Source organism: Scyliorhinus canicula, chromosome 9 (genome assembly GCF_902713615.1).
Source record: "Scyliorhinus canicula chromosome 9, sScyCan1.1, whole genome shotgun sequence".
Lineage (NCBI taxonomy): Eukaryota > Metazoa > Chordata > Chondrichthyes > Carcharhiniformes > Scyliorhinidae > Scyliorhinus > Scyliorhinus canicula.
In genome coordinates this window covers 513,862-527,840 of record NC_052154.1, presented here as the reverse complement: position 1 = coordinate 527,840, position 13,979 = coordinate 513,862, and the positions used below count along the sequence as shown (strand labels likewise).

Genomic DNA, 13,979 nt, shown 5'->3' with positions numbered 1-13,979 from the left:
TTTCATACCCTGTGAGTTTCACACAGCCAAGGTCTTTGCGTTTAGGGTGAGGAGCCATTACAAAAAAAGCTCAATGAGAACCATTTCATACTCCTCTACCACTGAGTTTTGATGCCTTTATTATCCATGATACTTTCTGTTATATCATAGAAGTACCATAGAAGTTACAGTGCAGAAGGAGGCCATTCGGCCCATTGAGTCTGCACCAGCTCTTGGAAAGAGCACCCTATCCAAGGTCAACACCTCCACCCTATCCCCATAACCTAGTAACCCCACCCAACACTAAGGGCAATTTTGGACACTAAGGGCAATTTATTATGGCCAATCCACCTAACCTGCACATCTTTGGACTGTGGGAGGAAACCGGAGCATCCGGATATGGTTAATAAAGGGATGTGTGAATTTCACAAGTGGCTGTGATTATCCATGTTTTAATTAATTTGTTTGAGTTTCGGCACTATCTGGAGTTGGATCCTGCCAAGTCACACAATACTCTACATCCACCGTAAACCACTTTTGGTGTCCACTTTTAACAATATAGCTTTAAAGATTGTAATATTTTCATGCCAGTAATGGACATGACAATCGTGAGAAACTATTTCTGCTGCTTGTGGAGTCTCGTACTAGTGAGCATAGTATAAAAGTTGGCGTTGAATCCTTCAACACGGCAGCACAGTGGTTTGCACTGCTTCTTCACAGCACCAGGGACCCGGGTTCGAATCCCGGCTTGGGTCATGTCTGTGCGGATTCTGCACGTTCTCCCCGTGCCTCTGTGGGTTTCCTCCGGGTGCTCCGGTTTCCTTTCGCAAGTCCCGAAAGACGTGCTTGTTAGGTAATTTGGACATTCTGAATTCTCCCTCTGTGTACCCGAACAGGCGCCGGAATGTGGTGACTAGGGGATTTTCACAGTAACTTCATTGCAGTGTTAATGTAAGCCTACTTGTGACATTAATAAAAATTGTTGTTATCGAGAGAAAAATTTTGAAACATTTCTACAGATAAAAGGGGGTAGAAGTTTGGAACACATTTCTAGTAGGAGAGTGAGCAGCGAGTGTTTGATTTCAACACAGCATTCAGGGAGAGCCAGGTGTGTAAACTCTCAAGAGTTTCTTCCTGGTCTCCCATTACACCCTCTTGAAACTCAGCTTGGCCAACAGACCCATGTCCTGTTCTGAACCCCCATTCGTACTAAACTGCTGAACCCCCAAGTTCCCTTCCTGCCCACAGTCCCCTCCCCTTCCTTTCAGAATCATTGTCGTTGTTCCTCCATCTCCAACCCAACATCTTTTCAAACTCGCACCCTCTCATCCTCAAGGTCCATCTCAGCCATGAAGACTAATTTCGTACCAACCCAATTACGCAATTCGGGCTTCCATCGATCAACAGCAGCTGCTATTTATCTTTGTTTCTTCAGACACCAACACTTATTTTCATTGTAACTAATAAAACAAATCCATGAAGAACCTGCTTTGATCTGACTGCTCACTCTCACAGTTTAAATATTGAGGTCACTTCTGTTATGTAATATCAGTTCAATGAGTATATATATTTTCCATTTATTTTTCTGAATCTTGTGCTGATTGAGTTATAGAATAAAACACCTTCCATTTCAAGAACTGAGTATCAACATCCCATCAGCAGCAGCATGGTGTGAAGCTCCTGCTGCACAATCCCATCAAAGGACTGATACAGCACAGGGTTAGATACAGAGTAAAGCTCCCTCTGCACTGTCCCCATCAAACACTCTCAGGGCAGGTACAGCACGGGGTTAGATACAGAGTAAAGCTCCCTCTACACTGTCCCCATCAAACACTCCCAGCACAGGTACAGCACGGGGTTAGATACAGAGTAAAGCTCCCTCTACACTGTCCCCATCAAACACTCCCAGGACAGGTACCGCACGGGGTTAGATACAGAGTAAAGCTCCCTCTACACTGTCCCCATCAACCACTCCCAGGACAGGTACAGCACGGGGTTAGATACAGAGTAAAGCTCCCTCTACACTGTCCCCATCAAACACTCCCAGGACAGGTACAACACGGGGTTAGATACAGAGTAAAGCTCCCTCTACACTGTCCCCATCAAACACTCCCAGGACAGGTACAGCACAGGGTTAGATACAGAGTAAAGCTCCCTCTACACCGTCCCCATCACACACTCCCAGGACAGGTACAGCACGGGGTTAGATACAGAGTAAAGCTCCCTCTACACTGTCCCCATCAAACACTCCCAGGACAGGTACAGCACGGGGTTAGATACAGAGTAAAGCTCCCTCTACACTGTCCCCATCAAACACTCCCAGGGCAGGTACAGCACGGGGTTAGATACAGAGTAAAGCTCCCTCTACACTGTCCCCATCAAACACTCCCAGGACAGGTACAGCACGGGGTTAGATACAGAGTAAAGCTCCCTCTACACTGTCCCCATCAAACACTCCCAGGACAGGTACAACACGGGGTTAGATACAGAGTAAAGCTCCCTCTACACTGCCCCCATCAAACACTCCCAGGACAGGTACAGCACAGGGTTAGATACAGAGTAAAGCTCCCTCTAAACTGTCCCCATCAAACACTCCCAGGACAGGTACAGCACGGGGTTAGATACAGAGTAAAGCTCCCTCTACACTGTCCCCATCAAACACTCCCAGGACAGGTACAGCACGGGGTTAGATACAGAGTAAAGCTCCCTCTACACTGTCCCCATCAAACACTCCCAGGACAGGTATAGCACGGGATTAGATACAGAGTAAAGCTCCCTCTGCACTGTCCCCATCAAACACTCCGAGGACAGGTACAGCACGGGGTTAGATACAGAGTAAAGCTCCCTCTACACTGTCCCCATCAAACACTCCCAGGACAGGTACAGCACGGGGTTAGATACAGAGTAAAGCTCCCTCTACACTGTCCCCATCAAACACTCCCAGGACAGGTACAGCACGGGGTTAGATACAGAGTAAAGCTCCCTCTGCACTGTCCCCATCAAACACTCTCAGGGCAGGTACAGCACGGGGTTAGATACAGAGTAAAGCTCCCTCTACACTGTCCCCATCAAACACTCCCAGCACAGGTACAGCACGGGGTTAGATACAGAGTAAAGCTCCCTCTACACTGTCCCCATCAAACACTCCCAGGACAGGTACCGCACGGGGTTAGATACAGAGTAAAGCTCCCTCTACACTGTCCCCATCAAACACTCCCAGGACAGGTACAGCACGGGGTTAGATACAGAGTAAAGCTCCCTCTACACTGTCCCCATCAAACACTCCCAGGACAGGTACAACACGGGGTTAGATACAGAGTAAAGCTCCCTCTACACTGTCCCCATCAAACACTCCCAGGACAGGTACAGCACAGGGTTAGATACAGAGTAAAGCTCCCTCTACACCGTCCCCATCACACACTCCCAGGACAGGTACAGCACGGGGTTAGATACAGAGTAAAGCTCCCTCTACACTGTCCCCATCAAACACTCCCAGGACAGGTACAGCACGGGGTTAGATACAGAGTAAAGCTCCCTCTACACTGTCCCCATCAAACACTCCCAGGGCAGGTACAGCACGGGGTTAGATACAGAGTAAAGCTCCCTCTACACTGTCCCCATCAAACACTCCCAGGACAGGTACAGCACGGGGTTAGATACAGAGTAAAGCTCCCTCTACACTGTCCCCATCAAACACTCCCAGGACAGGTACAACACGGGGTTAGATACAGAGTAAAGCTCCCTCTACACTGCCCCCATCAAACACTCCCAGGACAGGTACAGCACAGGGTTAGATACAGAGTAAAGCTCCCTCTAAACTGTCCCCATCAAACACTCCCAGGACAGGTACAGCACGGGGTTAGATACAGAGTAAAGCTCCCTCTACACTGTCCCCATCAAACACTCCCAGGACAGGTACAGCACGGGGTTAGATACAGAGTAAAGCTCCCTCTACACTGTCCCCATCAAACACTCGCAGGACAGGTACAGCGCTGGACTAGATACAGATGAAAGCTCCCTCTGCACTGTCCCCATCAAACACTCCGAGGACAGGTACAGCACGGGGTTAGATACAGAGTAAAGCTCCCTCTACACTGTCCCCATCAAACACTCCCAGGACAGGTACAGCACGGGGTTAGATACAGAGTAAAGCTCCCTCTACACTGTCCCCATCAAACACTCCCAGGACAGGTATAGCACGGGATTAGATACAGAGTAAAGCTCCCTCTGCACTGTCCCCATCAAACACTCCGAGGACAGGTACAGCACGGGGTTAGATACAGAGTAAAGCTCCCTCTGCACTGTCCCCATCAAACACTCCCAGGGCAGGTACAGCACGGGGTTAGATACAGAGTAATGCTCCCTCTACACTGTCCCCATCAAACACTCCCAGGGCAGGTACAGCACGGGGTTAGATACAGAGTAAAGCTGCCTCTACACTGTCCCCATCAAACACTCCCAGGGCAGGTACAGCTCGGGGTTAGATACAGAGTAAAGCTGCCTCTACACTGTTCCCATCAAACACTCCCAGGACAGGTACAGCACAGGGTTAGATACAGAGTAAAGCTCCCCGTACACTGTCCGCATCAAACACTCCCAGGATAGGTACAGCACAGGGTTAGATACAGAGTAAAGCTCCCTCTACACTGTCCCCATCAAACACTCCCAGGACAGGCACAGCACAGGGTTAGATACAGAGTAAAGCTCCCTCTACACTGTCCCCATCAAACACTCCCAGGACAGGTACAACACGGGGTTAGATACAGAGTAAAGCTCCCTCTACACTGCCCCCATCAAACACTCCCAGGGCAGGTACAGCACAGGGTTAGATACAGAGTAAAGCTCCCTCTAAACTGTCCCCATCAAACACTCCCAGGACAGGTACAGCACGGGGTTAGATACAGAGTAAAGCTCCCTCTACACTGTCCCCATCAAACACTCCCAGGACAGGTACAGCACGGGGTTAGATACAGAGTAAAGCTCCCTCTACACTGTCCCCATCAAACACTCCCAGGACAGGTATAGCACGGGATTAGATACAGAGTAAAGCTCCCTCTGCACTGTCCCCATCAAACACTCCGAGGACAGGTACAGCACGGGGTTAGATACAGAGTAAAGCTCCCTCTACACTGTCCCCATCAAACACTCCCAGGACAGGTACAGCACGGGGTTAGATACAGAGTAAAGCTGCCTCTACACTGTCCCCATCAAACACTCCCAGGACAGGTACAGCACGGGGTTAGATACAGAGTAAAGCTGCCTCTACACTGTCCCCATCAAACACTCCCAGGGCAGGTACAGCTCGGGGTTAGATACAGAGTAAAGCTGCCTCTACACTGTTCCCATCAAACATTCCCAGGACAGGTACAGCATGGGGTTAGATACAGAGTAAAGCTCCCTCTACACTGTCCCCATCAAACACTCCCAGGACAGGTACAGCACGGGGTTAGATACAGAGTAAAGCTGCCTCTACACTGTCCCCATCAAACACTCCCAGGGCAGGTACAGCTCGGGGTTAGATACAGAGTAAAGCTGCCTCTACACTGTTCCCATCAAACATTCCCAGGACAGGTACAGCATGGGGTTAGATACAGAGTAAAGCTCCCTCTACACTGTCCCCATCAAACACTCCCAGGACAGGTACAGCACGGGGTTAGATACAGAGTAAAGCTCCCTCTACACTGTCCCCATCAAACACTCCCAGGACAGGTACAGCACGGGGTTAGATACAGAGTAAAGCTCCCTCTACACTCTTTAAACAGCATTTGTGCCCAGCTCCAAGAAGCAAGGAGACAGAACCTTTCCTAATCACTGTTCAGTCTCACAACTGGCCTGAAGAGTTTTTTCGCCAGACTGAAGCTTAATGTATAAGCCGAACAAATGTGAAATAAAGGTTTTAAGGTGTCAAAATTATGTTGTTTTCATTTATTCTTTACGGTTTTCAAGAAGGAGTTAGATACAGCTCTCGGAGCTAAAGGGATCAAAGGACGGGGGGGGGGGATAGAAAATGGGGACCGGTTAATGAGTTGGATGATCAGCCATGGTGGAACAGGCTCAAAGGGCCGAATGGTGGCCTCCTGCTCCTGTTGCTGGCAAGGCCAGTATTTATTGCCCATTTCTAATGGCCCTTTAACTCAGTAGCTTGCTAGGCCATTAGTCAACCATATTACAATGAATCACATGTAAACCAAAGCAGGTAAGGATGGCAGATTTCCTTCACTAAAAGACACTCTGTGAACTGGATGGGTTTTTACAACATCAATAATAGTTTCATGGTCACCATTACTGAGACTAGTTTTCAATTCCAGATTTTATGAATTGAATTCAAATTGCACCAGCTGCTGTGATGGGATTTGAACCCCTTTCCCCAGAGCATTACCCGGAGCCTTTGGATTACTCCACCAGTGACCTTAGCTTTACGCCAATGTCTTCTATGCACAGGTCTGTCAGTGCTGTCGGACATATATCCAGCCCAGATTCTGCCTCAGCTACTGGACGAATATCAGACTTCATCACAAGGAGCTGGGAAAACACGGTGTGTGGAGACACGGATGAAGATGGGGGAGGTGCTAATGCGAAGTACAAGAGCATTGGGTGAGTGGGGATTGATTATCGGGGCTAACACCAACTCGTGGTTACAATGTGCTGGTTTCTGTGGAGGAGTTGGGATATGTAACTTCCCTACACTCAGCTACTGCCCAAGCCCAGGGCCATCCTTCTCTGATTCCGATCCTATGCCAATATTTAAATGGTGAAAAGCTGGTAACAGGAGGCCCAGAAATACTTTTTATTTGTTCAAGGGATCTGAGCATTGCTGGAAAGGCCAGTTTTGTTGCCCATTCCGAGTTGCCCTTGCTGAGGTGGGGCTGAGCCTCGCTTTTCAAACACTGCATTCATGTGGTGTAGGTATACCCACAGTGCTGTTAGGAAGGAGCTCCAGGATCTTGACCCAATGCATGTGAAGCAGCAGCAATTCTAGTTCCAGTAAAGGGTGATGTTTGACTTGGAGGGGAACCGGCAGGTACTGGTGTTCCCGTGTGTCTGTTGCCCACAGGTACATAGAACATAGAACACTACAGCGCAGTACGGGCCCTTCGGCCCTCGATGTTGCGCCGACCTGTGAAACCATCTGAAGCCTATCTGACCTACACTATTATAGGTAGAGGGGCTGTTGAAAGAGTTTTGACAAGTTGCTGAGATGCATTAACACTGCAGAAATTCTTTTTTTTATATATTTATTGAGGTATTTGAAATTTTTTATAACAATATATTTCACAGTAACTTCATTGAAGCCTACTCATGACAATAAGCGATTTTCATTTTTTTTCAATAACATAAACAATGACATCAACATGGTAAAATAAACATTTCCTTCCTCCCCCCCCCCCCAGCCCAATCTTCATGCACCTCAACCAAACAACAATACCCCCACCCCCCCTTGGAATATTGCATCTGCTGACATTTAAATTTTCTCCAAGAAAGTTGACGAATGGCTGCCCCCTCCGGATGGACCCTAACATTGACCCTCTTACGGCGAACTTTATTTTCTCGAGACTGAGAAACCCAGCCATGTCACTAACCCAGGTCTCTACACTCGGGGGCTTCGAGTCCCTCCACGTTAACAAGATCTGTCTCCGGGCTACCAGGGAGGCAAAGGCCAAGACGTCGGCCTCTTTCGCTCCCTGAACTCCCGGATCTTCAGACACTCCAAAGATCGCTACTTCCGGTTTCGGCATCACCCATGTTTTTAGAACCAGGGCCATTGCCTTAGCAAAACCCTCTAAGCTTCGGGCATGCCCAAAACATGTGGACATGATTTACTGGGCTTCTCGCGCACCTATCCTCAACCCCAAAAAACTTACTCATCCTAGCCGCTGTCATGTGTGCCCGATGGACTACCTTAAATTGTATCAGGCTAAGCCTGGAACATGATGAGGAGGTATTAACCCTGCTTAGGGCATCCGCCCACAGACCTGCCTCTATTTCTCCTCCTAGCTCGTCCTCCCACTTGCCCTTAAGCTCCTCCACCGGGGTTTCATCTGCCTCAGAAAGCTCCTGGTAAATATCCGATACCTTCCCCTCTCCCACCCAGGTACTGGAAACTACTCTATTCTGTATCCCCCGTGGTGGCAGCAGCGGAAAGGGCGGCACCTGTTTTCTCAGGAAGTCTCGCACTTGAAAATACCTTAACCCGTTAATTTAAATTTATCCTCCAAAGCTTTCAAGCTGGGAAAGCTCCCGTCTATAAATAGATTCCCCATCCTTCTAATTCCTGCCCTCTGCCAACTCCGGAACCCGCCATCCAGCCTACCCGGTACAAACCTGTGCTTATTATAACTCGGGGTCCAAACCGATGCTCCCTCCACTCTCTTATATCCCCTCCACTGCCCCCAGATTCTCAGAGCCGCCACCACCACTGGACTTGTGGAGTATCGGGCCGGCGAGAACGGCAGAGGTGCCGTTATCAGTGCTCCCAGACGGGTGTCTTTACATGACTCCATCCGCTTCCATGCCGACCCCTTCCCCACTTCCCACTTCCTAATCATGGCTATATTAGCCGCCCAGTAGTAATTGCAGAGGTTCGGCTGCCCCAACCCACCCTTTTTTCACTCGCGCCCACACAAAGCCCGAAATAATCTTATTCACCCGCTTGCAAAAGGCCTTGGGAATGAAGATAGAGAGGCACTGAAAGACAAACAGAAATCTGGGGAGGACCGTCATTTTCACGGTCTGTACCCTCCCCGCCAGTGATAGCGGGAACATGCCCCATCTCTCTTAAAGTTTCCTTCCATTTGTTCTACCAACCGGGATAGGTTTAACTTGTGCAGTGCCTCCCATTCCCAGGCCACCTGGATTCCCAGATACCCGAAGCTCTTCCCTCCCATTCTAAGCGGCAGCTCTCCCAGTCTCTTCTCCTGCCCTCTTGCCGGGATCGCAAACATCTCGCTTTCCCCATGTTCAATTTATACCCCGGAAAATTGCCAACTTCCCCCAAGATTCGCATTACTTCCCCCATCCCGTCCAACGGGTCCGAAATGTACAACACTCGCTACTGGTGCCTGATAGAGCAACCGCACCCACCCACACCACCCCGCATCCATCACTACCACCATCTCCACCTCATCCCCTTCTGAGGGCATCATAATAACATTTAAAAGCCTTTGAACATTGGCCTTGAGTTGCCTGACCTTTACAAATCCCGTCTGCTCTTCCCCTATCACCCCCAGGACACAGTCCTCTATCCTTGTGGCCACTATCTTAGCCAGCGGTTTGGCGTCCACATTCAGTAGAGAAATCAGCCTGTATGACCCGCATTCCTCCGGATCCTTCTCCCGTTTCAGGATCAATGAAATCGAGGCCTGCGACATTGTTGGGTGGAGGACTCCCTTCTCTCTTGCTTCATTAAATGTCCTCACCAGCAGTGGGCTCAATATCTCTGAAAACTTCTTATAGAATTCCACCGGGTAGCTGTCAGGCCCTGGGGCCTTGCCCGGCTGCAGGCCTTCCAGTCCCTTGATTATTCCCTCAATCTCAATTGGGGCTCCCAGCCCCTCCACCAGGTCCTCCTCCACCCTCGGGAACCTCAACTGATCCAGATATTGCCTCATCCCCTCCACCCCAGCCAGGGATTCCGAGTCATATAATTTACTGTCGAAGTCCTTAAACACCTCGTTCACCCCAGCTGGGTCCAGGACAGTATTACCGTCTCTGCTCTTTACTTTACCTATCTCCCTGGCCGCCTCTCTTTTCCTGAGCTGGTGTGCCAACATTCTGCCTGCCTTTTCCCCGTACTCATAGTTCGCCCCCCCTTGCCTTCCTCAACTGTTCCCCCGCTTTCCCTGTGGTCAACAGCCCAAACTCCACCTGTAACCTCCGCCGCTCCCTCAGTAGCCCGGCGTCCGGGGTCTCCGAGTATCTCCTGTCCACCTGGAGTATCTCCTCCACTAACCTATCCCTCTCAGCCCGTTCCGCCTGTTCTCTGTGGGCCCGTATCGAAATTTATTCCCCTCTGACTACTGCCTTCAAAGCTTCCCAAACCGTCACTGCAGAGACCTCCCCCATATCATTTGTTTCCAGGTAGTTCTGGACTTGTTAACCAGCACACAGATCGCTTTGTCTGCTAGCAACTCCACATCCAGTCTCCACAGCGGGCATTGCCCTCTCTCCACACTAACCCATAGATCCACCCAGTGCGGGGCATGATCCAACACTGCGATTGCCGAATACTCAGTATCCACCGCCTTCGGTATTAGCGCCCTGCTCAGAACCAAAAGTTGATGCGAGAGTATACCTTGTGGACATGGGAGAAAAAGGGAAACTCTTTCCCCCTCGGCCGTGCAAACCTCCATGGGTCTACTCCCCCATCTGTGCCATAAAACCCTTCAATTCCTTTGTAGCAGTCGGCCTCCTCCCTGTCCTGGATTTTGACCAGTCCAATTCCGGATCAATGACTGTGTTGAAGTCTCCTCCATGATCAGATTATGTGACTCTAAGTCTGGGATCTTACCTAAAACCCGCCTCATAAATTCCACATCGTCCCAATTCGGATCATATATGTTCACGATTACCACCCCCTCCAGCTTCCCACTCAACATTATGTACCTATCTCCCCTTACCTGGTACGATTCTGCCTGCCTCGAATGCCACTCGTTTGCTGATCTCGATCGCTACCCCCCTGGTCCAGCCCTGAGTGGAATACTTGGCTGACCCCCCCTTTCTCAATCTCGTCTGGTCTGTAACTTTTAGGTGTGTCTCTAGTAGCGTTGCCACGTCCGCCTTCAGCCCCCTCAAATGTGCGAACACGCGAGCCCTCTTGACCAGCCCATTCAGCCCTGTGACGTTCCATGTGATCAGCCTGTTCGGGGGGCTTCCAACCCCCCGCCGACTAGCCATCACGCTTTTTAGGCCAGCCTCGAGCTCGCGCCCTCTGCCTCCTCGAGCCCTCCCACCCCCTGGCAGTCGCCGTTCCCGACCTCCCATTTGTCCCCTAGCAACAGTTCCTCCCCTGTCAGCAAAGCAGCTCCCCCACCCCCCCCCCCTCCCCTAGCAACAACACTAGAAACCCAACCCCCCAAGTCAAGCTCCAGCTTAACACCTGCTCACCCCCCACTGTGCTTCTGAGAGTCAGCTGAGCCATGCTGACTTGATAGCGCCCGCCCCGGCACCAAGCAGTCTGTCTCCCCAACGTTCTCTCCCCTGTCCCCCCACATGGACAAACATTTTAAAAGCATCACATTCCCCAGTAAACAAACATCAGAAAAAACAGTGAAGAAACAGCCACTTTAGAAAAATAATCACCCAAAAAGCAGAACCAACCCCAAAGCCCATCCCCCCTCTAACCAGCTCCCTGCAAGGCAAAGTTACCTTTAACCATCCAAACAGCCCCTTTCACATAGCGCTACTTATATTTATACAATCCAGCACCACAAATCGCTGCCACAGTACTTCTCCAAGGCTTCAATGTCTTTTAATTCGCCTCTAGCCTCTTTTCTTTAATAAAAGTCCATACTTTGTCTGGTGTTTCAGAGTAGAAGTCCCGTTCCTCATGTGTGACCCACAGACGGGCTGGGTACAGCATCCCGAACTTCACCCCCTTCTTAAAGAGGGTCGTTTTTGCCCGATTAAACCCAGCTCGCCTCTTGGCCAAGTCCACTGCCAGGTCCTGATAAATGTGCAACTCACAGTTCTCCCACTTGCTGCTCCGTTCTTTCTTGGCCCACCGCAAAACATGTTCCTTGTCCATGAAACGGTGAAAACGTACCACCATGGCCCTCGGCGGCTAGTTCGCTCTGGGCTTCCTCGCGAGGGCTCTGTGAGCTCTATCCACTTCCAGGGGCCGAGGGAACACCCCCAGCCCCCATCAACCTCACCAGCATGTCCGTCACATAAGTCCTCGCATCCGATCCCTCACTGCCTTCAGGAAGGCCAACAATTCTAAGATTCTGCCTCCTGGACCTGTTCTCCAGGTCCTCCAGCTTCTCCTGCATTCTTCTCTGGCGGTCGTTCATCATCCCCACCTTGGTCTCCAGCACGGTTATATATTCCTCGTGCTCGGACACCTTTTTCCCTACCTCCTGGATCGCTCTCCCGTGGGTTTATTGATTCTGCACCACCTGATCAACCGAAGCCTTGATCGGGTCCAGCATGTCCTCCTTCAGCTTGGCGAAGTAATCTTCGAAAAACTTCACCAGCTGCTCTGTCGACCACTGTGTTGTCTCCCCGTGGCCCTGCTTCTCCGCCATGCTGTCCTGCATTACCAGCTCTGCTTGTGTCTTCCTTATAGGACTTTGTCTTCTCACACGGCCACTTCTGGTCCAATTCTCCATTCACCGGAGAGGGATTTCTCCTCACTGTCTCACTCTTCACCGATTTATCCCATAAAATCCGGGGAAAAAGGGGGAAAACAGGTCCAAAATCCGTCACAGGCAGGAGCTATCAAATGTGTGACCTACTCCTCCATGGCTGCCACCGGAAGTCCACACTGCAGCAATTCTACAGCTGGTGCAGGGAGTGAATGGTCAAGGTGCTGGATGGCATGCTATTCAAGCGGCACGGTAGCACAGTGCTTAGCACTGAGGCTTCACTGCTCCAGGGTCCCAGGTTTGATTCCTGGCTTGGGTCACTGTCTGTGCGGCGTCTGCACGTTCTCCCCGTGTCTGCGTGGGTTTCCTCCGGGTGCTCCGGTTTCCTCCCACAAGTCCCGAAAGATGTGCTGTTAGGTGAATTGGACATTCTGAATTCTCCCTCAGTGTACCCGAACAGGCGCCAGAATGTGGCGACTAGGGGTATTTCACAGTAACTTCACTGCAGTGTTAATGTAAGCCTACCTGTGACACTAATAAAGATTATTATTATTTGGGGTTACTATCGGATCAGTCATGATCTCATTAAATAGTGGAGCAGGCTCGAGGGGCCGAATGGCCTTTGTCTGCCCGTTTCCTCCCACAGTCCAAAGATGTGCAGGTTAGGTGGATTGGCTATGATAAATTGCCCTTAGTGTCCAAAAAGGTTAGCTGGGGTTACGGGGATAGTGTGGAGGTGTGGGGATAGGGTGGAGGTATGGGCTTAGGTAAGGTGCTCGTTCCAAGGGCCGGTGCAGACTCGATGGGCCAAATGGCCACCTTCTGCACTGTAAATTCTATGATTCTATGAACCCATCTGTTCTAACATTTAGCTCATTGACGGAATGTGAGCATTGCTGGCTGGGCCAGTATATATTATCCATCCCTGATGCTCTTAGGGGCTGGTTTAGCACAGGGCTAAATCGCTGGGTTTCAAAGCAGACCAAGGCAGGCCAGCAGCACGGTTCAATTCCCGTACCAGCCTCCCCGAACAGGCGCCGGAATGTGGTGACTAGGGGCTTTTCACAGTAACTTCATTGAAGCCTACTCGTGACAATAAACGATTTTCATTTAATTTCATTTGAGATGATGGTGGTGAGCAGTCGTCTCGAACCATGGCTGTTGATAGGGAGATAGTTCCAGGATTACACTGTGATTAGTGTGACTAATTCTACTCTCGCCTCTCTCTTGCTGTCTCTGTTCCTCCACTCCCTGCCTCCATTTCCTCCCTGTCCCTCAACTAACCTCATTCTGACCCACACGGGTGCCCCTCCCATGCTCCTTTCCTGCGACCAATCTTTTTCCCTCCCCGAGGCCCCTTCTCCCTCCTCTGTGGCTGCCTTCCTCACTCTACCCATTCCCACATGCCACCCTCTCTGCCTCACCTTCACCTGCAACACCATTCTTTCTCCCACTCCTGCCTCACTGCCCCTCTCGACATCTTCCCCTCTCCCTCCCTCTCTCTCTCTCCCTCCCCCTTTCCCTTTCCCCCTCACTCTCCCCCTCCATCTGCTTCTCTCTCTCCCTCCCCCTTTCCCTTTCCCCCTCTCCCTCCCCCTTTCCCCCTCTCCCTCTCCCACCCCTTTCCCCCCCCTCACTCTCCCCCTCCATCTCCTTCTCTCTCTCCCTCCCCCTTTCCCTTTCCCCCTCTCCCTCCCC

At 50.7% G+C, this 13,979-nt stretch overlaps 1 protein-coding gene across 2 annotated transcripts in view; it reads left to right on the top strand.

Moving 5' to 3' along the window:
• tango6 (transport and golgi organization 6 homolog (Drosophila)) overlaps positions 1 to 13,979 on the top strand; it is a 120,086-nt gene that overhangs the window by 84,900 nt on the left and 21,207 nt on the right. For both annotated transcript variants that reach the window (XR_005461731.1, XM_038806160.1), the window contains one exon: positions 6,421 to 6,573. Coding sequence is in view for 1 of the 2 variants with exons in the window: in XM_038806160.1 (XP_038662088.1) it covers positions 6,421 to 6,573 (153 nt within the window). In the remaining variant the exon portion in view is untranslated. The remainder of the gene's footprint in view (positions 1 to 6,420; positions 6,574 to 13,979) is intronic.